Source organism: Petromyzon marinus, chromosome 57 (assembly GCF_048934315.1).
Source record: "Petromyzon marinus isolate PM22_M1 ecotype Great Lakes invasive population chromosome 57, UKy_Petmar_22M1.pri1.0, whole genome shotgun sequence".
In the NCBI taxonomy this organism is placed as follows: domain Eukaryota; kingdom Metazoa; phylum Chordata; class Hyperoartia; order Petromyzontiformes; family Petromyzontidae; genus Petromyzon; species Petromyzon marinus.
Window position 1 is genome coordinate 7,184,290 of NC_133723.1, and position 26,986 is coordinate 7,211,275.

The window sequence follows — 26,986 nt, forward strand, 5'->3', positions numbered from 1 at the left end:
TACACAGCAGGCGTCAGGGTCAGGATTGAACCCACGATCTCCTGTACACCAGGCGAGGTAGTTAACATCTCCTAGCCACCGTGATGATGATGAGAGAGAGAGAGACACCCAAACTTCAAATATACAGCAGGCGTCAGGGTCAGGATCGAACCCACGATCTCCTGCACACCAGGCGAGGTAGTAAACATCTCAGCCACCGTGATGATGATGATGAGAGACACGCAAACTTAAAATACACAGCAGGCGTCAGGGTCGGGATTGAACCCACGACCTCCTGCAGACCAGGCGAGGTAGTCAACATCTCAGCCACCGTGGGTGCCCCTTCTCTGGTACCACCACCACCACACAATCATTCAACATCGTCATCAATAGTCGTTTGCTCCGCTCATCTTTTCATAATAATAATAATTTTATTAACGCTTCATAATTAATTCTCCTTTACAGCTGAAAATGTTTTGAAATTTTTTTCGCAACCCGTTTTTTTACATTTTTATTTTTGTTAGCAATGGAATGTATATAAATATTGTACAAAATAAGGCATAGGTGCACATCACGCCGCTGGGCTTGTAACGGTCCGTCGATTAAAATTCAGCCAGGCGACGCATTTAAATCTAAACGTCGAACTTTTGTCCGCATTTTTTTGTCTTGCGTGTTAATTATATATATACTTTACAAAAATTATCTTTTTTTCCCTTCCTCTATATATTACATATAGTTTATGTAGCTATTTTATCATCATCATCTTCTTTGTCGCATTTCGTCGTCGGCCTTTTTCGTTTCGTATCGACTAAAATCATTGACAGTGACGTCACCACAGATGGGAAGAGGGGTGGAGGGGAGGGGGGGGTGAAGCGGTGTGAGGGGGTGGAGGGGGGGTGGAGGGGGGTGTGAGGGGGGGAGGGGGTGGAGGGGGGGGCGAAGCGGTGTGAGGGGGGGAGGGGGTGGAGGGGGGGGTGGAGGGGGGGTGGAGGGGGGGGTGAAGGGGGGTGAAGAGGAGGTGTGAGGAGGGGTGACAGACTGACGGGTGAGGGGGGCGGCAGGGGGGGTGCCCGCCTGACGGAGGGGGGGGGGTGATGGGGGAGAGGGGGGACAGCGCGACAGACACGTACACACGGAACGGACGCATTCCGAATCCGGGAAAAGAAATTCGGCAGAAAGTGAATTCCACTTTTTTTGTATCCTGCCGCGACGGAAATCGCTCGCCCATTCTGAGGGCGAGCGGACGGACCGGCAGCAGCACCGACGCACGCCCTGCACACCCTGCACACCCTACACACCCTACACACCCTGCACTCCCTGCACACCCTCCATACCCTGCACACCCTGCACACCCTACACACCCTGCACCACCTGCACTCCCTGCACACCCTCCATACCCTGCTCACCCTGCACACCCTACACACCCTGCACCACCTGCACTACCTGCACACCCTACACTCCCTACACTCCCTGCACTCCCTACACTCCCTGCACTCCCTGCACACCCTCCATACCCTGCTCATCCTGCACACCCTACACACCCTGCACACTCTGCACACACGCCCCACACGCCCCACACGCCGCTTACGCTCACTCTCTCTCTCTCTCGCGCCATTGCAAACGCATTCACAGTTTCTTTAAAATAAAAATAATGAATTGGCCAAGCGACGATGTTCATCGCCCGGGTTTCTCCTGCCAGTGCATTTCAGATGAACGGACGGACGGAAAGACTCGTGGACGTGCGGTCCAAAGTGCTGACTGACGGACGGACGGACGTGTTGAAAACCGAGACTGGGACAGAATCCTGTGCAGGTAGACGGAGCGTCAAACAAATGCTTTGGTGGGGGGGGCGAAGACAGGCCGGGGGGAGACGGACGGAGGGACGGTGTGCGTACGTCCGTGTGCCCCGTGTCTATTTCCACGCCTGTCCTTCCCCTTGGCCGTCATTGTTTCGGTCCACGTGGCCGTCCGTCTGTTGCAGCAACAACAACAACAACAGCAACAACAACAACAGTAACGACGGAGGGAGGAGGAGGAGCAACACGCACACAACGTCCAGCGGAGCGCCGGCCGGATAACACATGCTAAGTGGTACAGCGGGAGACACGGGCAGAGGCCATCTGCCAGTCCTCTCGCAGTCAACCCATAGCACCTGGGTCTGTCCCGTGACCTCCCCGCCAGCAGCAGCGGCGAGCGCCTTGCGCACCCCCAAGTCACAGCCTCAGAGTGCACCCAGCCTGGCGCGCACGCCGCGCGTCGTGGTCACGTTGCCGCCACTCGGTGGCGAATGGCGACTGTTGTTGTTGTTGTTGTTGCGGTCCAGGTGCGAGTGCGTCCGCGTGTCCGTTCCCCGTCCGCGTGTCCGTTCCCCGTCCCCGCCGGCGTGTTTGCGTGCATCACTGCGGGGGCGGAGGTCGCAGCGTCTTGAGTTGCTGCTCGTCCATGCCCTTCCAGTAGCGGTAATTCTGCCCCAGGTGCTCCATGAGGTCAGGGAGGTCGGCAAACGCTGCGCAAACCAACACAGACGACAACCAACAACGCCGACAGTAAGCAACAACGCATATCGGATCCTCTCGGAGAAAAGGTTCTGGGAAGAACTCAACATTGGTGTAAACACCGGCTCAATAACGGGGGCCCGACTGATGGAACGGTGTCCCCGTGTCCCCTGTCTACACGGCGCTGTGTCCGTCCCCTCATCCCCGTATCTCCGGGACCCTGGCATCCCGTGTTCCGGTTGACCCCGTGTCCCCCCGTCCCCTCGTCCCCCGTGACCCCCGCGCCATCGTCTCTCAAAGTCCCCGTGTCCCCCCGTCCCCCGTGACCCTGCAATCCTCCCGGTCTCCGTGTCCCCAGCCACGCGTTCCCACGTCTCCGTGTCCCCGTGACCCCTCGACGACCCCCCCACCCCCCCCGATGACCCCGCGGGAGCCCCGCGGCTCTCACCGTCCCAGGCGTCGAACATGTCGCTGATGAAGTAGTCGATGAAGGAGATCTGGGACTTGGGGATGCTGCAGGAGGAGCGGTCAAACACCGGCATCACCACGGGCAGCCCCTTGCGCTTCTCCTCATCCGTCTGCGGTGCACGCCACCATCACCACCGTCATCAACATCACCGCCGTCATTATCATCACCATCACCACCACTATCATGAACATCACCATCATCATCGCCATCATCATCACCACCGTCATCATCAACATCACCACCGTCATCATCAACATCACCACCGTCATCAACATCACCGCCGTCATTATCATCACCATCACCACCACTATCATGAACATCACCATCATCACCGCCATCATCATCACCACCGCCATCATCAACATCACCACCGTCATCAACATCACCGCCGTCATTATCATCACCATCACCACCACTATCATGAACATCACCATCATCACCGCCATCATCATCACCACCACCATCATCAACATCACCACCGTCATCAACATCACCGCCGTCATTATCATCACCGCCACCACCACTATCATGAACATCACCATCATCACCGCCATCATCATCACCACCGTCATCATCAACATCACCACCGTCATCAACATCACCGCCGTCATTATCATCACCACCACTATCATGAACATCACCATCATCACCGCCATCATCATCAACATCACCACCGTCATCAACATCACCGCCGTCATTATCATCACCATCACCACCACTATCATGAACATCACCATCATCATCGCCACCGCCATCATCAACATCATCACCTTCATCAACATCATCACCTTCATCAACATCATCACCTTCATCAACATCATCACCTTATATAGAGGCGTAGGTGGACTTCTCCACAAATCTGGCTGTCTCGCCTGATGAAGCAGGTTGTAATTACTGGCGAAACGTCGTACTCGGATTGTAAATGTTGTGGCTTGGCCCTCCAACACACCGGTGTGCTGTACTAGTGATGCATTGGCCACGTTCTGTTTACTTGACAACCCTTACTAGTTGGCTGTGTTGGGTGGTGGCGGGTTTAACGACACAACATTTATATATTTATGCGAACTAACCCAAAAAACCTCTATTATGGATGATATTGGTCGCCAAAGCCTACGTGTTAATCATCATCTTTGTTATCAGCATCAACAACACCATTCGCCATGTTGTTTTCACCATCACCACCAGCGTCGTCATCATCAGTATCACGGTCGTACCCTAGCACTGGTAGTGCTGGTAGTTTGGTGGTACTGGTAGTGCGGTAGTGCAGTGGTACTGGTAGTGTGGTGGTTCTGGTGGTGTGGTGGTACTGGTAGTGCGGTAGTGCAGTGGTACTGGTAGTGGTGGTTCTGGTCGAGTGGTAGTGCAGTGGTACTGGTAGTGTGGTGGTACTGGTAGTGGATTGGTTCTGGTAGTGCGGTAGTGCAGTGGTTTTGGTAGTGCTGTGGTTCTGGTAGTGGGTTGGTTCTGGTAGTGTGGTGGTACTGGTAGTGCGGTAGTGCAGCGGTTTTGGTAGTGTGGTGGTAGTGAGTGGTAGTGCGGTAGTGCAGTGTTACTGGTAGTGCGGTGGTTCTGGTAGTGTGTTGGTACTGGTCGAGCGGTAGTGCGGTGGTACTGGTAGTGTGGTGGTACTGGTAGTGGATTGGTTCTGGTAGTGTGTTGGTACTGGTCGAGCGGTAGTGCATTGGTATTGGTAGTGTGGTGGTACTGGTAGTGTGGTGGTACTGGTAGTGGATTGGTACTGGTAGTGTGTTGGTACTGGTCGAGCGGTAGTGCAGTGGTACTGGTAGTGTGGTGGTACTGGTAGTGTGGTGGTACTGGTAGTGGATTGGTTCTAGTAGTGTGGTGGTACTGGTAGTGTGGTGGTACTGGTAGTGTGGTGGTACTGGTAGTGCGGTGGTTCTGGTAGTGTGTTGGTACTGGTCGAGCGGTAGTGCATTGGTATTGGTAGTGTGGTGGTACTGGTAGTGGATTGGTTCTGGTAGTGTGGTGGTTGGTACTGGTAGTGTGGTGGTACTGGTAGTGGATTGGTTCTGGTAGTGTGGTGGTACTGGTAGTGCAGTGGTACTGGTAGTGTGGTGGTACTGGTAGTGGATTGGTTCTGGTAGTGTGGTGGTACTGTGGTGGTACTGGTAGTGTGGTGGTACTGGTAGTGTGGTGGTACTGGTAGTGTGGTGGTACTGGTAGTGGATTGGTTCTGGTAGTGTGGTGGTACTGGTAGTGTGGTGGTACTGGTAGTGGATTGGTCCTGGTAGTGTGGTGGTTCTGGTAGTGTGGTGGTACTGGTAGTGGATTGGTACTGGTAGTGTGGTGGTTCTGGTAGTGTGGTGGTACTGGCATTGCTGCGGTGCTGGTAGTGCAGTGGTACTGGTAGTGTGGTGGTACTGGTAGTGTGGTAGTTCTGGTAGTGCGTTGGTACCTGAGCGAAGTACTCCTCGGAGATGCGCCCCGCCCACTCAACGCACAGCGGCAGAGGGCGGCACGGGTTGGAGATGTCGGCGCACTTGATGAGCATGCGCTTGATGAGCAGGCGGCTCTCCGGGGAGCAACCAGGGCCCATCGACTCCCCCTCCCCTCCCCCACCATTCTGCATGGGGGAGGACGTGGGGGGGAGGGACGAGAGACACGGGTGGGGCATTGGTGAGACATGGGTGAGACGTGGGGAGATATAGGGGGTGCGGGGGCAGGGTGAGTGTGGGGTGAGTGTGGGGTGAGTGTGGGGTGAGTGTGGGGTGAGTGTGGGGTGAGTGTGGGGTGCAGGAGCAGGGTGAGTGCGGGGTGAGTGTGGGGTGCAGGAGCAGGGTGAGTGTGGGGTGAGTGTGGGGTGAGTGTGGGGTGCAGGAGCAGGGTGAGTGTGGGGTGAGTGTGGGGTGAGTGTGGGGTGAGTGTGGGGTGAGTGGGGTGCAGGTGCAGGGTGAGTGTGGGGTGAGTGTGGGGTGCAGGGTGAGTGTGGGGTGATTGTGGGGTGAGTGTGGGGTGCAGGAGCAGGGTGAGTGTGGGGTGAGTGTGGGGTGAGTGTGGGGTGAGTGTGGGGTAAGTGTGGGGTGAGTGTGGGGTGAGTGTGGGGTGAGTGGGGTGCAGGTGCAGGGTGAGTGTGGGGTGAGTGTGGGGTGCAGGGTGAGTGTGGGGTGATTGTGGGGTGAGTGTGGGGTGCAGGAGCAGGGTGAGTGTGGGGTGAGTGTGGGATGAGTGTGGGGTAAGTGTGGGGTGAGTGTGGGGTGAGTGTGGGGTGAGTGGGGTGCAGGGGCAGGGTGATTGTGGGGTGAGTGTGGGGTGAGTGTGGGGTGAGTGTGGGGTGAGTGTGGGGTAAGTGTGGGGTGAGTGTGGGGTGAGTGTGGGGTGATTGTGGGGTGCAGGTGCAGGGTGAGTGTGTGGTGAGTGTGTGGTGAGTGTGGGGTGAGTGCAGGGTGAGTGTGGGGTGATTGTGTGGTGATTGTGGGGTGATTGTGGGGTGAGTGTGGGGTGAGTGTGGGGTGAGTGTGGGGTGAGTGTGGGGTGATTGTGGGGTGAGTGTGGGGTGAGTGTGGGGTGAGTGTGTGGTGAGTGTGGGGTGAGTGTGGGGTGAGTGTGGGGTGAGTGTGGGGTGAGTGTGGGGTGAGTGTGGGGTGATTGTGGGGTGAGTGTGGGGTGAGTGTGGGGTGAGTGTGGGGTGCAGGAGCAGGGTGAGTGCAGGGTGAGTGTGTGGTGAGTGTGTGGTGAGTGTGTGGTGAGTGTGGGGTGAGTGTGTGGTGAGTGTGGGGTGAGTGTGGGGTGAGTGTGTGGTGAGTGTGTGGTGAGTGTGTGGTGAGTGTGGGGTGAGTGTGGGGTGAGTGTGTGGTGAGTGTGTGGTGAGTGTGTGGTGATTGTGGGGTGATTGTGGGGTGATTGTGGGGTGCGCACCACGGAGGCAGCGTCGTCCGCTCCCCCTCCCGGCTTGTTGATGCTGTTCACGAACTTGTTGACGTGCTCAAAGTGCTTCGTCATCTCCGTGGCCAGCACCATGTCAATGATGGCCTGGCGCAGCGTGCGGAAATCGCTCCTGCCACGCGTGGACGCACACGGAGACACGGAGGCACACGGAGACACGGAGGCGTGGAGATGCGGGGACACAGGGGCACAACACCACCATCGCCACGGTGATTAATTTTGCGGCGTGTAATGACCACCGTCGCCATCACCACGGCACCGTCACACGGGTGAGACACGGGGTAGACGTCGCACGCCTCCAAGTTAGCGCGATTGGCGACGCACGGCGCGAAAGACGTTCAACCTACGCACGCGCATCACCGCCGTGACCACCGCCACCCATCGTCGCTGCAACCACCATCACCGTCGTCGCTGCACCACCACCACCCTCCTCATCGCCTCTTCGTTCGGTGCCCCGCCTCTCTCCGAGTTGCCCTCCCCGTCTCCCCCCGCGCACGCCACCGCCCTCGTTCCCCGTCACTCTCCCGCGGTGCCCCACCTCTCCATGTTGCGGAAGATGTTGCCCTTGTCGTCGCGCGTGCTCAGCTGGAAGGCGAGCGCCGCGTGGTGGCTCTCCAGCACGGCCGTGTCGTTGTAGAGCACCGCCAGCTCGCTGCCCGCGTTGCACAGGAACGAGTTGGTGCGCCCCGGGTGGTCCACGTCGTGCACCGTCGCCGCGATGAGCGCCGCCACCTCGTCGCACTGGTCGAGGCACGCCTGGGACGCGGTGCGCGCGGTTGGGGGGGGGGGGGAGAGGGGGGAGCCGGCGAGCCCCGAGGAGCGAGGATTTGGTGGCAGAGGCGGTGGTGCGGCAGCGGTGGTGGCAGCGGTGGTGCGGCAGCGGCAGCGGTGGTGCAGCAGCGGTGTTGCGGCAGCGGTGGTGGCAGCGGTGGTGCAGCAGCGGTGGTGCGGCAGCGGTGGTGCGGCAGCGATAGTGGCAGCGGTGGTGGCAGCGGTGGTGCGGCAGCGGTGTTGCGGCAGCGGTGGTGGCAGCGGTGGTGGCAGCGGTGGTGCGGCAGCGGTGTTGCGGCAGCGGTGGTGGCAGCGGTGGTGCAGCAGCGGTGGTGCGGCAGCGGTGGTGCGGCAGCGATAGTGGCAGCGGTGGTGGCAGCGGTGGTGCAGCAGCGGTGGTGCGGCAGCGATAGTGGCAGCGGTGGTGGCAGCGGTGGTGCGGCAGCGGTGTTGCGGCAGCGGTGGTGGCAGCGGTGGTGGCAGCGGTGGTGCGGCAGCGGTGTTGCGGCAGCGGTGGTGGCAGCGGTGGTGCAGCAGCGGTGGTGCGGCAGCGGTGGTGCGGCAGCGATAGTGGCAGCGGTGGTGGCAGCGGTGGTGCAGCAGCGGTGGTGCAGCAGCGATAGTGGCAGCGGTGGTGCGGCAGCGGTGGTGGCAGCGGTGGTGCAGCAGCGGCAGCGGTGGTGCGGCAGCGACAGTGGCAGCGGCAGCAGGAGGAGGAGGGAGGCAGGGAGGGGAGTTAAATGGTAGTTAGGTGGTAGTTTAGTGGTGGTTAAGTGGTAGCTGAGTGGTAGCTGGGTGGTAGTTAAGTGGTAGATTGGTGGTAGTTGGGCGCTGCCTATGTACGCGGTGGCGTGCAGCACGTCGGAGGCGTGCGTGGAGTTGCGGTACGAGTTGCTCGAGTGGCAGTTAGGCGGTAGTTAGGCGGTAGTTAGGCGGTAGTTAGGCGGTAGTTAGGCGGTAGTTAGGCGGTACCTTGACCCGCTCCTTGCGCAGGAAGTACGCGGTGGCGTGCAGCACGTCGGCGGCGTGCGTGGAGTTGTGGTACGAGTTGCTCGAGTGGTAGTTGGCCTCGATGAGGGACAGCCACGAGCGCAGCGTCGCCTCCGAGCAGCCCAGGAAGTCGCACACCCCGAAGCGCGCAAACACCTTGAGGCCCAGGTACACGAGCGGCCTGACTCGCGCGCGCACGCACGTACACGCACACACGCGGTTAGCACGCACGCACGCACACGCGCGCATCTCCCCGCCGCCCCCACCCCCCGCGCGTGCCCTGCGCGTCACCTCTTGTGCGTCACGTTCTCCGCCTCGAAGATGTCGAAGTCCCAGCGGTCCTCGAAGCCGAGCGCCTCGACGACGCGAGGGGGCGGCCCCGCCGCGTCGCCCGTCGCCGGCGCCGTGGGCACACGCAGGGGACTCTGTGCGTGGTGCACGTCTGCACGCGGGGGCGGAGTAGACGCCCGCTCCGTGTCAATTCATTAGGCGAACCCGGCTCGTCAACCGACTTAGTCGCTCAGGCAGAGAGGCGGAGTGTGCGCAGTGGGATCTGAGCATAGCGCGCGTCCGCACGGGGGCGAGTCATTCGCTCGTCAACTCATTCGTTCATTTAGTCAGCACGTCATTCAGCGTCACCCACAAACGCACGTGGCGGCAGTCCACCGGGCGATGCGTTCACTCAGGGAAGTCACTCATGAAGTAGTGTATTCATTGATTATAATAATTATTCATTCATCAAATCATTCATTCACCCAGCGCGCTCGCCTCCTCACTCACACAGGGCCCGGCGAGTGAAGACAGAACGATCGATGGGAATGAATGAATGAATGTGATTTGAATGAAACTCACTCTTGGAGAGAATGAAGTCGTTTCCCGACAATCGACGCAGCCCATCCTGCAGACGAGAAACGAGCGGCGTGTGAACGGGACAAAAGGCAAAGCTCTCCCGTGTAGCCTGCGCAGGCTGTTGGTGCGAGAGCTCTTAGCGAGTGCCACCAATGAAGGACGACACGGCGCAACGTGGCCAGCACCCTGCCCGGCCGCCTTTGTCTCCCCAGCAATGATGATTGCACACCGCACCGGGAACTGTCCAGGCGGAGGTGCAGAGCCTGGTTCAGGATTGCGCCAACGGACGTTGGCCGGGAATTCCAAAGGTGAGCGGAGAAGCGTAGGGACCCTGCAGTTTGGCGAGTGAGTGTGTGGTTGGGTGGATTTGTGGGTGAGTGAGTGTGTGGTTGGGTGGGGTTGTGGGTGAGTGGGTGGGTTTGTGGGTGAGTGTGTGGTTGGGTGGGTTTGTGGGTGAGTGAGTGGGTGGGTGGGTGGGTTTGTGGGTGAGTGTGTGGTTGGGTGGGTTTGTGGGTGAGTGAGTGTGTGGTTGGGTGGCTTTGTGGGTGAGTGAGTGTGTGGTTGGGTGGGTTTGTGGGTGAGTGTGTGGTTGGGTGGGTTTGTGGGTGAGTGAGTGTGTGGTTGGGTGGCTTTGTGGGTGAGTGAGTGGGTGGTTGGGTGGGTTTGTGGGTGAGTGAGTGTGTGGTTGGGTGGGTTTGTGGGTGAGTGTGTGGGTGGGTGGGTTTGTGGGTGAGTGGTTGGGTGGGTTTGTGGGTGAGTGTGTGGTTGGGTGGGTTTGTGGGTGAGTGTGTGGTTGGGTGGGTTGGTGGGTGAGTGAGTGTGTGGTTGGGTGGGTTTGTGGGTGAGTGAGTGTGTGGTTGGGTGGGTTTGTGGGTGAGTGAGTGGGTGGTTGGGTGGGTTTGTGGGTGAGTGAGTGTGTGGTTGGGTGGGTTTGTGGGTGAGTGAGTGTGTGGTGGGTGGGTTTGTGGGTGAGTGAGTGGGTGGTTGGGTGGGTTTGTGGGTGAGTGGGTGGGTGGGTTTGTGGGTGAGTGTGTGGTTGGGTGGGTTTATGGGTGAGTGTGTGGTTGGGTGGGTTTGTGGGTGAGTGGGTGGGTGGTGGGTGGGTTTGTGGGTGAGTGTGTGGGTGGGTGGGTTTGTGGGTGAGTGGGTGGGTGGGTGGGTTTGTGGGTGAGTGGGTGGGTTTGTGGGTGAGTGAGTGTGTGGTTGGGTGGGTTTGTGGGTGAGTGGGTGGGTGGGTGGGTTTGTGGGTGAGTGAGTGGGTGGGTGGGTGGGTTTGTGGGTGAGTGAGTGGGTGGGTGGGTTTGTGGGTGAGTGAGTGGGTGGGTTTGTGGGTGAGTGAGTGGGTGGGTGAGTGTATGAGTGGGTAGGTGAGTATTCCTGTGGCCTGCAGTGTGCTGCGTGAGTGTGCGAGTGGGTGGGTGGGTGAGTGTATAAGTGAATGTGTGGGTGAATGTTGCTGTGGCATGCAGTGTGTTGCATGAGTCTGAGTGGGTAGGTGAGTGTATGAGTGAGTGGGTGAATGTATGGTTGGGTGAGTTTGTGGGTGAATGTGTAGAGAATTCCAACAAGACCTACATCTCTGCTTTATTGACCTGGTCAAGGCCTATGATACCATCAGTAGGCCTGGGCTCTGGGTTGTTCTTTGTGCTTTCGGAGTCCCTAACCCGCTGCTCATGATCATTAAGGACCTTCATGATTGTGAGCGGGTCCGGGTAAAACTACGTGGCCGGGAGTCGAAGCCATCCCCTGTTCACCTTGGGGTGTGACAAGGATGTCCTCTGGCTCCCACATTATTTAACATCTATTTCGACCACGTAGTTCGTGAAGCCTTCGATGGCTGTACCAGAGGAATTTCCATCTGGAGGGTGAGTGTTGTTTTGGGGCCTGTAGTGTGGTGGCGGCTGAACACGGTGTGGTGGTGGATGTAACTGTAACCACGGCAGCAGTAGTCATAGCGATAGATGAGCGATGGGCAGGCCGCTAACCGCCGGTGGGCGAGCGAGCGAGTTAGCGAACTGGGTGCTGTACGACCACCACCACCACCACCACCACATCCTTCCTGCCTCCCCCCACCCAACCCTCCCGCCCCCCCCCCGCCCCCCGTCACCGTCATGAGCCCCCCGACGAGGTCGCTGGCGTGAGGGTCGTCGTCGCGCGAGCCCAGCTGCGGCGAGTAGAGCTCCGTGGTCCTCAGGATCTCGAGCACGCGGTCCAGAGCCTCCGCCACCGACACGGGACTGCTCTCCTGGGCCGCGTTGATGATGTTGATCACCTGGCGCGTGGGGAGGAGGGGGCGGGGCGGGGGGAGGGGAAGTGGGGTCGGAGGTCAGCGACGTGATGGCGGGGGGGAGGCGGCAGTGGGGTCAGAGGTCAGCGACATATATCGAGTGTAGCACCAATGATGGTCAGCTGGTGTAGGGGAGGAGGGGGGTGGCAGTGGGGTCGGAGGTCAGTGACATGATGGGGGGGCGGGAGGGGCGGGAGGGGCGGTGGCAGCGGGGTCGGAGGTCAGTGACGTGTGGGGAGTGGAGGGGCGGCGGCAGTGGGGTCGGAGGTCAGTGACATGATGGGGGGTGGGGCGGCGCCAGTGGGGTCGGAGGTCAGTGACGTGATGGGTGCTGGTGGGGGTAGCGAGCACCTTGGTGATGGGGGCCTCGATGGTCATCGAGTGAATTCGCGCCATGGACGAGTTTCTCCGGTGGTGAACGCTGCCTCCTGCAGCCACACGAAAGACAAAGGTCGCCAGTGTAGCGTTAAAAGACTGTCGGGGCAAGGGCTGTTGGCGAAGACAGGCACGGTACACCAGGAGGTGGGTGGCCAGCACCGCGCTTGACCAACAACACACACACATACATACGAACACGATTACACAGAGACACACAGATGCAAGTACAAGATATGCACTTGTCCACAAGGCACACGCGCACACAGACACATGCACACACACAACAACAACCGCCATTCGCCACTAAGTGGCGGTGACGTCACCACGACGCTTGTGCCAGGCCATGTGCACCTTGAGGCCACGTAAAGTGTCGAACGCCCGCTGGCAGGAGGTCACGGGGCAGACCCAGGTGCCATGGGTCGACTGACTGAGATGACTGAGATGACTGGCTGATGCACCACCTGTGCCCCCTACTGTGCCAACCTGCTGTGCTTTAGCCACCCGGCGCTCCGCTCGTTGTTGTGAGCGTTGCTCCTCCGCCCTCCGTTGTTGTTGGAGGGCGACTGCCTCCAACTGCCCAGTAGCGTCCTTCACGAGCCTACTGCACAGAGGCCGATCTTGACACCGCTGGTACCAGTCATCGGCAAGTCCACTCAGTTCCACGTCCTCCTGTACCACCTCACTCCATCTCTTCTCTAGCCCACGCTGCGCCCGTTTAGCCCCCTTGATCCGGCCGAACAAAAGCTGTTTCGGCATGCGGTGGCTGGGCATGCGGGCTACATGACCCAGCCAACGCAGCCTTGCCTGCCGGAGGAGCTCAACGATGGGACCTTGCCCAGATCCTTCGAGGATTTGTGAGCTCCTCACACAATCCAGCCTGGTTAATCCCAGGATGGATCGTAGGCAGGCTAGCCTAAATGTTTCTAACCGGCAAAGATGTTCCATTATGGGGGTCCACGTTTCGCAAGCGTAGAGAAGGGAGGGAATGACCGTGGCCGAGAAGACCTGAAGCTTAGTGCGGAGCGACAGACCAGGTAGCTTCCACACAGCGTTACGCAACCGATGAAAATATATTGCCGCTCGACTGATTCGGAGTGAGACCTCTGCTGTTAAACCGGAGCCGGTCATAAGCACACTGTCCAGGTATGGGAAACTCTCCACTCTCTCCACAACTGCCCCATCACCGATTGGGAGTTGTGGGGGTGGCGTGTCCGATGGTACAAAATACCCAGGCAGGTGCTTAGTTTTGGTGGGGCTGATGGTAAGGCCCCATCTCTTAGTGGAACGCTCCAGTCTCAGCAGCAGCGTCTCCAACTCCTCCTCTGAATGAGCAGCGATTACCAAATCATCGGCAAACATAACGTGGTTGAGCAATAGGGAGCCATCCCTTGACCGCACCCGGGCATCGATCAGCCTCCCATTATATCTGTACCAAATGGAGATTCCCCCGGTACAGCTATTGAAGGCTTCACGAACTACGTGGTCAAAATAGATGTTAAATAATGTGGGAGCCAGAGGACATCCCTGTCACACCCCAAGGTGTACAGGGAATGGCTCTGACTCCCGGCCACGTAGTTTTACCCGGGCCCGCTCACCATCAAGAAGGTCCTTAATGATCGTGAGCAGAGGGTCAGGGACTTCAAAAGCACGAAGAACAACCTAGAGCCCAGGCCTACTGATGGTATCATAGGCCTTGACCAGGTCAAAAAAGCAGAGATGTAGGTCTTGTTGGAATTCCCTACACCTCTGCTATAGCAGATGGACAGAAAATATGGCATCTGTGCAGGACCGCCCTTTCCTGAAACCGCATTGGGGCTCCCCAAGCCTCTCCTCAGTGTGCCTGGCAAGGCGATGTTGCATAATCCTTGCCAGGACCTTTCCCGGCACACTGAGGAGTGAGATGCCCCTGTAGTTGTTACAGTCTGTGCGGTCCCCCTTCTTAAAGAGGGGGACCACCAGGGCATCCTTCCAATCCTGTGGAACCCGTCCAGTGGTCCAGACTGTTGTTATGATGTCATATAGGGCACACACTGACGCACGCACTCCACGTCTGTATACTTGTCCATGTCCTGTCTCCGTATGTGTCCCCTGCGTGTCTCCCTGTGTCTGCCTTCATGTCCCTGTGTCTTCTTGTGTCCCTCCCCCCCACCGTCTCTTAATTTTTCCCCCCAAATCTCATCGTATCTCCTGTGTCTCCCCGTGTCTCCATACATGTCCACCGGTGTCTCTTTGCGTGTCCCCGCGTGCCTCCCCATGTTTTGCGTCTCTCCGCGTGTCTCTCCATGTCTCCGTGTGTCTCCCCATGTCTCTTTGCACGTCTATTTGTGTCTCCATGCATCTCTCCCCCGTGTCTCCCCGTGTGTCTCCATGTGTCTTCCCTCCACCCCATGTCCCCCCCACCCGTTTCTCCCCCCCCCGTCTCTCCCCCCCCCCATGTCTTCCCATGTATCTCAATATATAACCCCCCTCCCCCCCCCCATGTCTTCTCGTGTGTCTCCACGTGTCTCCCCCCATGTCTCTCTGTGTCTCCCCCCATCTGCCCGTGTGTCTCCAGGTCTCCCCCCCCAGTGTGTCTCCAGTGTGTCTCCAGATGTCTCCCCGTGTGTCTCTCCCCCCTGTGTCTCTCCCCCCCCAGTGTGTCTCCAGTGTGTCTCCAGATGTCTCCCCGTGTGTCTCCAGATGTCTCCCCGTGTGTCTCTCCCCCCCCGTGTGTCTCCAGATGTCTCCCCGTGTGTCTCCAGATGTCTCCCCGTGTGTCTCTCCCCCCCGTGTGTCTCCAGTGTGTCTCCAGATGTCTCCCCGTGTGTCTCCAGATGTCTCCCCGTGTGTCTCTCCCCCCCAGTGTGTCTCCAGTGTGTCTCCAGATGTCTCCCCGTGTGTCTCCAGATGTCTCCCCGTGTGTCTCTCCCCCCCGTGTGTCTCCAGTGTGTCTCCAGATGTCTCCCCGTGTGTCTCCAGATGTCTCCCCGTGTGTCTCTCCCCCCCGTGTGTCTCCGCACCATCACTGCCTCGGGACGTGTTAGAACGAACGTCGAGAGAGCTTTTCCTCCGGTCCTTGTGTCTCTGTGAGTGTCCGTCTGCCCCACACACACGTGCACACAGACACACACACACCGCACATAGACAAACACAAAGATCCCCTTGTTATAGCCTTCAACAGACTTGTGGGGCAAGTGCTGTTTGCGAGTTGTGTCTATGAAGGCACGAAGGGGTGGGTGGCCAACACCACGCCTGGCCGCCTTTGTATCCCCAGTGGGGATGTTTACACACTGCACTGGGTACTCGTTTGAGGCTGAGTCGACCTAGGAGACGCCCAGGACCGGTTAAGATAATCGTCGCTGATGTTGGCTGTGAACGGGTATCGAACTCGGGTCTCCGGGTTCGTAGCGCAGTGCTCCCCACATGCACGCAGACACACAGTGACACACAGACACACAGTGACACACACAGACACACATAGACACACATAGACACACAAGACACACATACATAGGCATACCAAGACACACACACACACACTCACGTTCACACACATACAGATAAGAAACACAGTACGAAGACACATAAAGATCAAGAGACAAAGATCCCCCATATAGCCTTAACAGACTGTAGGGGCAAGTGCTGTTAGCGAGCACCTATGAAGGCCGGTAACGGTACACGAGGGGGTGGGTGGCCAACACCACGCCCGACCGCCTTTGTCTCCCTAGTGGGAATGTTTACACACCGCACCAGGTACTCATTTGAGGCTGAGTCGACCTAGGGGAGGCCCGGGACCGGTTCAGATAATCGTCACTGGCGTTGGCCGTGAGCGGGAATCGAACCCGGGTCGCCAGGTTCATAGCGCAGCGCGCTAACCGCTACACTATCGCTCCCCATACACACAATTCCACACACAAACACACTCAAAACGCATCGACAAAGATCCCCCCCCCCCCCCCGTATAAACCCGAACAGAATGTTTGGGCAAGTGCTGCTAGAGAGTGGCAGCACCTGTGAAGGCCGGTACAGCGCACAAGGGGTGTTGGGTGGTCAACGCCACGACCGGCCTGCCCGCCGCCTCTGTCTGTACGGCTTCCCCTCGTTTGACGGCGTGGGTGGCGTTCTTGAATAACGGAGCGTAACTCAAAATCGCGTGAACCAAAACGTCATTTTCCCATAAGAAAGCCGTCCCTTGGTGTGGACCAATCCGTTTCAAAAGACAATGCATATATTATCATAGTATGTTTTTTGTTTGCATTTTGACTGCAGGTATTGTGGTTAATGCAGTAAACATGAATCCTCTTTAAAAGGTTTCAGTTGTGTTGCCAAAAAAAAAGGGGAAAAACCCTATCATTACATTTTGGTACTGGCAAAGGAGGTCTAATGAAATCAAGGAAATGGTTAGGGTTGGGGAGCGCACGCTGTCCAACCTCATGCCTGCGTCCACATGTTTCACTGGTTACGGCGCGTATTATATTTACAATGCCACCATACCACGTATTAAAGATAGTAACAGCCTATTTTAAAGGATATAATATTTTCGTTAATTAAGCGAACACGTGGTGAGATTCCTACCGGACATGCTGGCAGGCAGATGGGCGCACTGGACAGAGTTCTTAAAAATGCCTCGCGAGAAGAAGCTGCCGATGCTGCTTCCCCGCGCTTGCGCTGGTTGTACTGCACCTCAGGCAGCATCGCGACTGAACTTTGCTTGCCCGACTAACGATGAGCTCGCAACACGCTCCGCACCCAGTGGCCCAACGCGGCTGGAGCGCGTTATTTCAACATGTAGTGCGCGCATCACAAAAATAAGCGCGAGTTCATATCGCGCGAGGTTTCAATAATGGCGTTACGTTAAAGGGGAGGCGATCGCGAGCCGATTGCTCAAGTAGTGACGTTGGGGAGGGCGCCGCTCGACTACTCAATTAATCGGATCACTCACCGGGTCGTCGTTCCCGTAACTCGACTGGTCCGATAACTCGATGACACAGGTGCGGGGATGAAAAAAAAAATTCCTCGCCTCTGTCCCCAACGTGTGTCGCTGGACGGGAGGTGTTGGGGGGGGGGGGGGTTGGGGGGGGGTTAAGAGCCTTCGGTAGGCAGGAAGTGCGGAGGCAGGGAGGAGGCGGCTGGGGGTTCAAATGCCAAGTAATCGTCCAGCGGAAAAATAAAAAAGCGTCCGTTCGCAATTTCGGTTGACCGATCGATGGGGGATCGACTCGCTATCCTTGCTGGGGAACCGTGGATGGGTGGCGGCGGTGGGGCGAGGAGTTGGGGGGCCGGGCGCGGTGGAGGGATACGCACCTGTGTGAACGCTGCCCGCACGCCCACGCTCCTCCCTGTGTATCCCTTCACCCTGCAGGTGTGCACGAGAAAAGAAGACAAGGAAAGGGAGTCTCCCCCCCCACCCCCACCCCACCCCACCGTGGTGTGGCCTGGAGCAGACTCCTGGGGGCAAGTGGCGGCGGGGCTCGCGGGGCACCCGTGCGGGCCGGGCAGGGCGCACGCGCGGGGCAGCGGTGTGGCAAACGCCACGCCCGGCCGCCTTTGTCTCCCCACAATACCGGTGCTTTGTACACACTGCACCAGGTGCTCATTTAAGGCCGAGTTGACCTGGGAATGGAGCTCGGGTCACCGGGTTTGCGGGTCACCGCGCGCTGACCGCTGCTCCCCACAATGTGCACGAACGCTCGCACGCAGGCACGCACATGCAGTGGTGTCACTTCCTGCGGCGGCGTTTCAGTGTCCGCTCGTCGCTCTCGAAGACGGAGAGAGGGGGACGACTCGGAGAGAGAGAGAGGACAACTTGCTCCCTCACTCCCTCCCTCATTCCCTCGCTCCCTCGATACCTCCCCTCCGTCACTCCCACACTCCTTCACTCCCTCCCTCAATCCCCTCCCTCTCCCTCATTCCCACACTCCCACACTCCTTCACTCCCCTCCCTCACTCCCTCATTCCCACACTCGCACACTCGCACACTCCCTCGTTCCTACACTCCTTCACTCCCTCCCTCACTCCTTCTCTCCAACACACTCCTTAACTCCCTCCCTCACTCCTTCCCCACCACTCCTTCACTCCCGCGTTCCCTCCCTCGCTCCCTCCATCTTTCCCTCCCTCCCTCCCTCCCACGCTGCCTGGTTGAAGCGAGCTTTACCTGCGTGGCATTGTCGCTGCACGGGCACCGTACGGACACGAAATGTCTCGTCCACCTGCGAGTCAGCCAGGAGACACGGACAACAGCGGTGAGGATGGACAGACGGACGGACGGACAGGCCAAGAGCGGCTGAGCGAGGTGAAAAACGTTTGTCCGTCGCCGCTCCAATTTCCGTGTCCGTGTGCGTGTCCGTGCGTGTGTTTGTCCGTGTGCGTGTGTGTCCGTGTGTGCTCATGACCGGCTCCGGTTTAACAGCAGAGGTCTCACTCAGAATCAGTCGAGTGGCAATATCTTTTCATCGGTTGCGTAACGCTGTGTGGAAGCTACCTGGTCTGTCGCTCCGCACTAAGCTTCAGGTCTTCTCGGCCACGGTCATTCCCTCCCTTCTCTACGCTTGCGAAACCTGGACCCCCTTAATGGAACATCTTCACCGGTTAGAAACATTTAGGCTGGCCTGCCTACGATCCATCCTGGGTTTACCCAGGCTGGATTGTGTGAGGAGCTCACAAATCCTTGAAACGGCTAAACGGGCGCGGCGTGGGCTAGAGAAGAGATGGAGTGATGTGGTACAGGAGGACGTGGAGCTGAGTGGACTTGCCGATGACTGGTACCAGCGGTGTCAAGATCGGCCTCAGTGGAGGAGGCTCGTGAAGGACGCTACTGGGCAGTTGGAGGCAGTCGCCCTCCAACAACAACGGAGGGCGGAGGAGCGACGCTCACAACAACGAGCGGAGTGCCGGGTGGCTAAAGCACAGCAAGTTGGCACAGTAGGGGGCACAGGTGATGCATCAGCCAGTCATCTCAGTCATCTCAGTCAGTCGACCTGTGGCACCTGGGTCTGCCCCGTGACCTCCTGCCAGCGGGCGTTCGACACTTCACGTGGCCTCAAGGTGCACATGGCCTGGCACAAGCGTCGTGGTGACGTCACCGCCACTTAGTGGCGAATGGCGGTTGTTGTTGTTGTGTGTCCGTGTGTGTGTTTGTCCGTGTGTGTGTGTCCGTGAGTGTGTGCGTGCCCGTGTGTATCCGTGTGTGTGTGTCCATGTGTGTGTTTGTCCGCGTGTGTTTGTCCGTGTGTGTGTCCGTGAGTGTGTTTGTCCGTGTATGTGTGTCCGTGAGTGTGTGCGTGTTTGTCCGTGTGTGTCCGTGTGTGTCCGTGTGTGTGTGTCCTTGAGTGTGTTTGTCCGTGTGTGTGTGTCCGTGAGTGTGTGCGTGTCCGTGTGTGTGTGTCCGAGTATGACTGTTCGACACTTCACGTGGCCTTAACGTGCACATTGCGTGGCACAAACGCCGTGGTGACGTCACTGCCACTTAGTAGCGAATGGCGTATGTTGTTGTTGTTGTGTCCGTGTGTGTGTGTGTGAGATCTCACCCGCCCTGCCCAATGACAGGAATGACCGTTGCGATCTGTTTGATCGTCTTCCCTGACTTGCACTTCGTGTACAGAGTCCCCTTCCATTCCTGGAACACGAACGTGCACACACAATCACGTAAGCGCATATGCCACTACGCGGCGGTGATGCCAACGCGGCGTCTGCGCCAGGCTAGGTGCACGCACACACACACACAAGAAAAAGTTTCCCTCCCGACCACCTCCCCTCAACAGACTGTCGGGGCAAGTGCTGTTAGCGAGCACCTATGAAGGCTGGCACGGAGCACGAGCGGCTGGGTGGCCAGCACCACGCCCGGCCGCCTTTGTCTCCCCCAGCGGCGATATTTACGGCATCGCACCAGGTACTCATTTGAAGCCGAGTCGACTTAGGGGAGGGCCCAGGACCCGGTTCAGACAATCGTCACCGGCGTCGGCCGCGAGCGGGAATCGAACTCTGGCCGCGGGGTTCGCGGTGCGGCGCGGCGCCAACCGCTGCACCACCACACAAGCACCTTGCTGTGCTGGTCCGTGATCAAATCGCCGTCCTCCTCCTCCTCCTCCTGCTGCTGCTGCCGCTGCCGCTGCCGCTGGCGCCGCTGGCCATCGTCCGCACCGCCGTCAAAGTCGCCGTCATCGTCGTCATCGTCGGCGAGCGGCTCCTCTGGCGGCGGCGGCGGCGGCGGTGGCGGCGGCGCCGGCGCCGGCTGCTGCTGCTGCTCGTCGGGTTCCGAGCCGCGCTCCCGCCGCTGATTCCGCGAGCCGTGAGCGTGAGCGCGAGCGAGCGCCGGCTGCCCGTGGGCGCGGGCGTCCGAGCCGAGGGCGCGCTCCGGGGCGGTGCGGCCCACCAGCTCGTCCGACGAGAATCCCGTGGCGCGCTCGAACGCCGGGTTCACGTACTGCACCGGCACGGCGAGGCCACAGGCGGACACACGGCGGGACAGACACACGGATGGACGTGCGGACGGACGCACGATGGGATGAACCAGACGGACGGACGCGGACGCACGGATGGACACGCGGACGGACGCACGGACGGACGTGGTGCTTACATCGCATGTACATGCTGCGTACATGTTGTGTGCATGGTGCGTGTGCCACTCGTTTTGTTTACACGTTGCATACACATTGTGTGCACGTAACCAACGTGAATACAACAAGTGCCCGATACGTACGCACCACGCACCTGACATTTATGCAAAAATGTGCCCAAAACATGCGCCCAACATGGGTGTACACGGCGCGTACACGTGTAACCACGCGCACGCGTTCACGTGTAACCGCATACAGGCGTTCACGCGTAACCACGTACACGCGTAACCACGTACACGCGTAACCACGTCCGCGCATTCACGTGTAACCGCATACACGTGTTCACACGTAACCGCGTTCACGCGTAACCACGTCCGCGCATTCACGTGTAACTGCGTACGCGGCGGTGAACGTGCGGCGCGTCCCCCACCTGTATCACGTGATCCTCGCTCGTGATCTCCACCGCGTCGTGGCAGCGCTGCAGCGCGGCCAGCAGCGCGTTGCACGCCCTGCGCTCGCCACACCGCCACCGCACATTCACCGTCGTCGTCACCGTCATCATCGTCATCGCCATCATCATTATCGTCGTCGTCATTGCAGTCACCATCGTCATCTCGTCATCATCACCATCGTCACTATCATCGTCATCATTGTTGCCGTGACCGTCATCACCTTCATCATCGTCACCATTGTCACCATCGTCACCATCACCTTCGTCATCATCATCATCGCCGCCACCATCACCATCGTCACCTTCGTCGTCATCGTCGCCACCATCATCAACGTCTCCATCGTCGCCTTCACCATCGCCGCCACCATCACCATCGCCACCTTCGTCATCATCGTCACCGTCGTCTCCATCGTCGCCTTCACCATCGCCGCCACCACCAGCTAGCACGATTCGTTATAAATTACTGCCGGAGGGCTCGGCGGCAGAGCGAGCGGCTCGCGGTCCGAAGCTCCCTCAACTCGCCGTCCCGCTCGGGCGTCTACTCGGCACCGTCGTCCGTCCGGGCGCGCGATAGAAACGAGCGCCACTCCGTGGGGAAGCCAACGGTGGGTCGTCCCTCTCGATAGGCTCGCACCTGCCATAGGAACGTGGAATTTCCACCACTGGCTCTGCGACAGCTGTAAAGTGGGGAGACGTGCACCCACCGATGCCTCAATGCTCAATCGAGCAGGACATCTCTTTCATTAAAATTAATTAGGGGGGGGGTGTTGCTGGTCTGATCCGCCGGCCGCGGCAGTTTAAACGATGGCACAAGTTCCACACCGGGCGGTAAGAACGGAAACACCCCAGTTGGTCGTGATCGGCAGGTCGCATCTGGTGGGGGTAAAGCGTAGGGCCGATGGGCGATCGATGGGAGACCTCGAAGGATGAATGATGAGTGATCGATGGGTGATCGATGGGTGATCGATGGGAGATCGATGGGAGATCGATGGGAGATCGAAGGGTGGTCAATGAGTGATATATGAGTCATCAATTGGTGATCGATGTGAGATGGAAGGGGGGGTCAATGAGTGATCGATGGGTAATTCAAGGGTGACCAATGTGTGCTCAGTGTGCCATTGGATGGAGATCAAAGGGTGATTCAATATTGATCGAAGTGTGATCAATTGGTGATCAATGGGTGATCCATGAGTGATCCGTGGGTGATCGATGGGAGATGGAAGGATGATCAATGAGCGATCAATGGGCGATCGAGGGGTGATCCATGGGTGATCGATGGAAGAAGGAAGTTTGATGAATGGGCGATCAATGGGTGATCCATGAGTGATCCGTGGGTGATCGATGGGAGATGGAAGGATGATCAATGAGCGATCAATGGGCGATCGAGGGGTGATCCATGGGTGATCGATGGAAGATGGAAGGGTGATGAGTGGGCGATCGATGGTCGGAGGAGTCAGGGTAACACAGGCGAGGTTCGCGCACCTGAGTTTGAAGCTGGCGCGGAGCTCCCCGTGCTCCAGCTGAAGCAGCTCGTTGTAGCAGACGCTCACTCGGTGGTCCTCCACGAACCTCTACAAAGACAAAAGTCCACCCACCCCCGCCCGCCCGCCCGCCCCGTGTAGCCTTAGCAGACTGTCGGGGCCAAGTGCTGTCAGCGAGGAGGGCCTGCGAAGGCCGGCACGGCACACGAGCGGGGTGGGTGGCCAGCACCGTGCCCTGGCCTCCCTCGTCCCCCGAGTGACGATGTTCATACAATCTGCTCATTTGAGGCCGAGTCGCCCTAGGGAAGGCCCAGGACCGGTTCCAGATAATCGTCACCGGTGTTGGTGGCCGTGAGCGGGAATTGAACTCGGGCAGCCGGGTTCGTAGTGCAGCGCCCTCACCGCACTACTGCTCTCCACACACACACACACACTCACCACACCTCCAGTGCACACACACACACACCTTTAGCACACACACACACACAGACCCCACACCTCTAGCACACATACACCTCACACCCACACCTCGAAAAACAAGAACAAAGATTCCCGGTATAACCTTAACAGACTGTTGGGGCAAGTGCTGTTAGCGAGCACCTATGAAGGCCGGCACAGCACACGAGGTGGTGGGGGGCCAACACCAAACCCGGCCGTCTTTGTCTCCCCAGTGGCGATATTTACACACCGCACCAGGTACTCATTTGAGGCTGAGTCGACCTAGGGGATGAGGCCCCAGGACCGGTTCAGATAATCGTTCCTGGTGTTGACGGTGAGCAGGAATCGAACTCGGGTAGTTGAGTTCTTAGCGGAGTGCGCTAACCACTTTGCTACCACTCTAGCACACACACACGCAACGCCTTTAGCGCACACACACACACACGTCCCCACCCACACCTCTAGCACACACACGCACACCCCTCTAGCGCGCACGCACACACGCACACACGTCCCCACGTGCTGGTGTGGAATTTGTCCCTGTGGTGCCAAGTCTCATTTGATTTTCACATTTTTTCCAAAAAAATCTGTGAACGATTCTCTAAACCGTGTCAGCACCCCCCCCCCCCCCCCCATATCTCCTCCACATGGGGCGGGGGCGGAGCAGGGTGGGAGGGGGGCACCCCTCTTTTAAAGGGGGCCCGAGTAATCGACCACACTAAGAGGAGTCGATTACAGTTGGAGAAGATTCATCGGCCGATCGTTTCTCTGCGAGTTACGCAGTTCATGGGCTCTCGCTTGCTTACCCGTGTGAAGCCAGCCGTTAGCAGGGGCAGGATGCTTTCCTCCTCCTCCTGATCAGACGGTCTGAGTTGGACACGGGTGTGGGTCGGGAAGAGAGAGACACCCACACACAAGACAAAGATTCCCCGTCTAGCCTTTAACATGCTGTTGGGGCAAGTGCTGTTTGTGAGAAGCACACTCCGATTAGCACAGTTGGCTACGTATGGTGCGAAAGAAGTCCAACAAACATACGTACTGCACATAGACTAACACTGCACAATAGACTAACAGTGCACATAGACTAACACTACACATAGACTAACACTACCCATAGACTCAACACTGCACATAGACTAACACTGCACTACCCATAGACTCAACACTGCACATAGACTCAACACTGCACATAGACTAACATTACACTACCCATAGACTCAACACTGCACATAGACTCAACACTGCACATAGACTAACGCTACACTACCCATAGACTAACAATACACATAGACTCAACACTGCGCATAGACTAACACTACACTAGCCATAGACTAACAATACACATAGACTAACACTACACTACCCATAGACTCAACACTGCACATAGACTCAACACTGCACATAGACTAACACTACACTACCCATAGACTCAACACTGCACATAGACTAACACTACACTACCCATAGACTCAACACTACCCATAGACTTAACACTGCACATAGAGTAACACTACACTACCCATAGACTCAACACTGCACATAGACTAACACTACATTACCCATAGACTCAACACTGCACATAGACTAACACTACACTACCCATAGACTCAACACTACACATAGACTAACACTACACTACCCATAGACTCAACACTGCACATAGACTAAAACCGCACATAGACTAACACTACACTACCCATAGACTCAACACTGCACATAGACTAACACTACACTACCCATAGACTCAACACTGCACATAGACTAAGACTACACTACCCATAGACTCAACACTACACATAGACTAACACTACACTACCCATAGACTCAACACTGCACATAGACTCAACACTGCACATAGACTAACACTACACTACCCATAGACTAACACTACCCATAGACTAACACTACACATAGACTAACACTGCACATAGACTAACACTGCACATAGACTAACACTACACTACCCATAGACTCAACACTGCACATAGACTCAACACTGCACTTAGACTAACACTACACTACCCATAGACTAACACTACCCATAGACTAACACTACACATAGACTAACACTGCACATAGACTAACACTGCACATAGACTAACACTACACATAGACTAACACTACACATAGACTAACACTACACATAGACTAACACTACACATAGACTAACACTACACATAGACTAACACTACACATAGACTAACACTACACATAGACTAACACTACACATAGACTAACACTACACATAGACTAACACTACCCATAAACTCCAGTCACCGCCTTTGTGGCGCGGTGCGCTAACCGCTGTGTGCACGCACGGTGTGCACACACACACACACACACCGTGCGCGTGCACACACACACACCATGCGTGCGCGTGCACACACACACACACACACCGTGCGTGCACACACACACACACACACCGTGCGTGCGCACACACACACACCATTCGTGTGCGCGTGCACATACACACACACACCGTGCGCGTGCACACACACACACCGTGCGTGCACACACACACACCGTGCGTGCACACACACACACCGTGCGCGTGCACACACACACACCGTGCGTGCACACACACACACCGTGCGTGCACACACACACACCGTGCGTGCACACACACACACACACACCGTGTGTGCGCACACACACACACACCGTGCCTGCGTGCGCACACACCGTGCGTGCACACACACACACACACCGTGCGTGCGCACACACACACACACCGTGCCTGCGTGCGCACATACCGTGCGTGTACGCGTGCACACACGCACACACACACCGTGAGAATCCAACCCTGAGCTGCTCGACGTGAAGCCAGCGCAGGGGCCTCAAATCCACGTGGGGGCGACTGAATTTAATTTGTCCGTCTGATAAAATCGTTCAATCGATGGTGTTGGTGACGGTTGTCGTGGTTGTGGTGATTGTGGTTGTGGTGATTGTGGTTGTGGTGGTTGTGGTGGTTGTGGTGATTGTGGTTGTGGTGGTTGTGGTGATTGTGGTTGTGGTGGTTGTGGTGATTGTGGTTGTGGTGGTGGGAGTGGTTGTGGTGGTGGGAGTGGTTGCGGTGGTTGTGGTGATTGTGGTTATGGTGGTTGTGGTGGTGGTTGTGGTGATTGTGGATGTGGTAATTGTGGTTGTGGTGATTGTGGTTGTGGTGATTGTGGTTGTGGTGGTATACGCGAGAACTCACATTTTTCTAGTTACTACCACCAGCACTGTGTGCTCCGAATCCTTCGTCGCCCTTATAGACCTGCACACACACACACAAAGACAAATACGAAGATCCCCCGTGTAGCTTTAACAGACTGTTGGGGCAAGTGCTGTTAGCGAGCTGCTCGGCGCTCCGCTCATTGTTGTGAGCGTCGCTCCTCTGCCCTCCGTTGTTGCTGGAGGGCGACTGCCTCCAACTGCCCAGCAGCAGCAGCAGCAGCGTCCTTCACGAGCCTCCTCCACAGAGACCCATCTTGACACCGCTGGTACCGGTCATCGGCAGGTCCACTCAGCTCCACATCTTCTTGTACCACATCAGCTCCATCTCTTCTCTAACCGATGCCACGGCCATTTAGCCCCCTTTATCCGGCCAAACAAAAGCTGTTTAGGCATGTGGTGGCTGGGCATGTGGGCTACATGGCCCAGCCAACGCAGCCTTGCCTGCCGGAGGAGCTCACCGATGGGACTTTGTCCATATCTTTTCAGGATTTGTGAGCTCCTCACACAATCCAGCCTGGTTAAACCCAGGATGGATTGTAGGCAGGCCAGCCTAAATGTTTCTAACCGGCGAAGATGTTCCATTAAGGAGGGTTCACGTTTCGCAAGCATGGCCGTGGCCGAAAAGACCCGAAGCTCCGTGTGGAGCGATAGACCAGGTCGCTTCCACACAGAGTTACGCAGCCGATGAAAAGATAATGCCGCTCGACTGACAAGGAGTTAGACCTCTGCTGTCAAACCG

The 26,986-nt window shown here is 57.5% G+C and overlaps 1 protein-coding gene across 4 annotated transcripts in view; it reads right to left on the reverse strand.

Moving 5' to 3' along the window:
• Nucleotides 1-974: 974 nt before the first annotated feature.
• Nucleotides 975-26,986, reverse strand: part of LOC116954942 (high affinity cAMP-specific and IBMX-insensitive 3',5'-cyclic phosphodiesterase 8B-like) — an 80,552-nt gene continuing 54,540 nt past the window's right edge. For 2 of the 4 annotated variants that reach the window (XM_076052726.1, XM_076052725.1), the window contains exons 6-24: nucleotides 26,228-26,287; nucleotides 23,832-23,892; nucleotides 22,589-22,677; nucleotides 21,086-21,164; nucleotides 20,139-20,522; nucleotides 19,627-19,715; nucleotides 18,255-18,309; nucleotides 17,405-17,456; nucleotides 15,121-15,198; nucleotides 12,095-12,171; nucleotides 11,564-11,728; nucleotides 9,460-9,505; nucleotides 8,899-9,049; nucleotides 8,590-8,788; nucleotides 7,385-7,602; nucleotides 6,820-6,958; nucleotides 5,360-5,527; nucleotides 2,923-3,052; nucleotides 976-2,485 (exon numbers count right to left, since the gene is read on the reverse strand). In XM_076052726.1, the coding sequence (XP_075908841.1) occupies nucleotides 2,376-2,485; nucleotides 2,923-3,052; nucleotides 5,360-5,527; nucleotides 6,820-6,958; nucleotides 7,385-7,602; nucleotides 8,590-8,788; nucleotides 8,899-9,049; nucleotides 9,460-9,505; nucleotides 11,564-11,728; nucleotides 12,095-12,171; nucleotides 15,121-15,198; nucleotides 17,405-17,456; nucleotides 18,255-18,309; nucleotides 19,627-19,715; nucleotides 20,139-20,522; nucleotides 21,086-21,164; nucleotides 22,589-22,677; nucleotides 23,832-23,892; nucleotides 26,228-26,287 (2,350 nt within the window). In that variant the 3' untranslated portion in view covers nucleotides 976-2,375. Of the gene's footprint in view, nucleotides 2,486-2,922; nucleotides 3,053-5,359; nucleotides 5,528-6,819; nucleotides 6,959-7,384; nucleotides 7,603-8,589; nucleotides 8,789-8,898; nucleotides 9,050-9,459; nucleotides 9,506-11,563; nucleotides 11,729-12,094; nucleotides 12,172-15,120; nucleotides 15,199-17,404; nucleotides 17,457-18,254; nucleotides 18,310-19,626; nucleotides 19,716-20,138; nucleotides 20,523-21,085; nucleotides 21,165-22,588; nucleotides 22,678-23,831; nucleotides 23,893-26,227; nucleotides 26,288-26,986 lie in introns of all 4 variants that reach the window. The other 2 variants (XM_032975795.2, XM_076052727.1) reach the window with 2 other exon arrangements.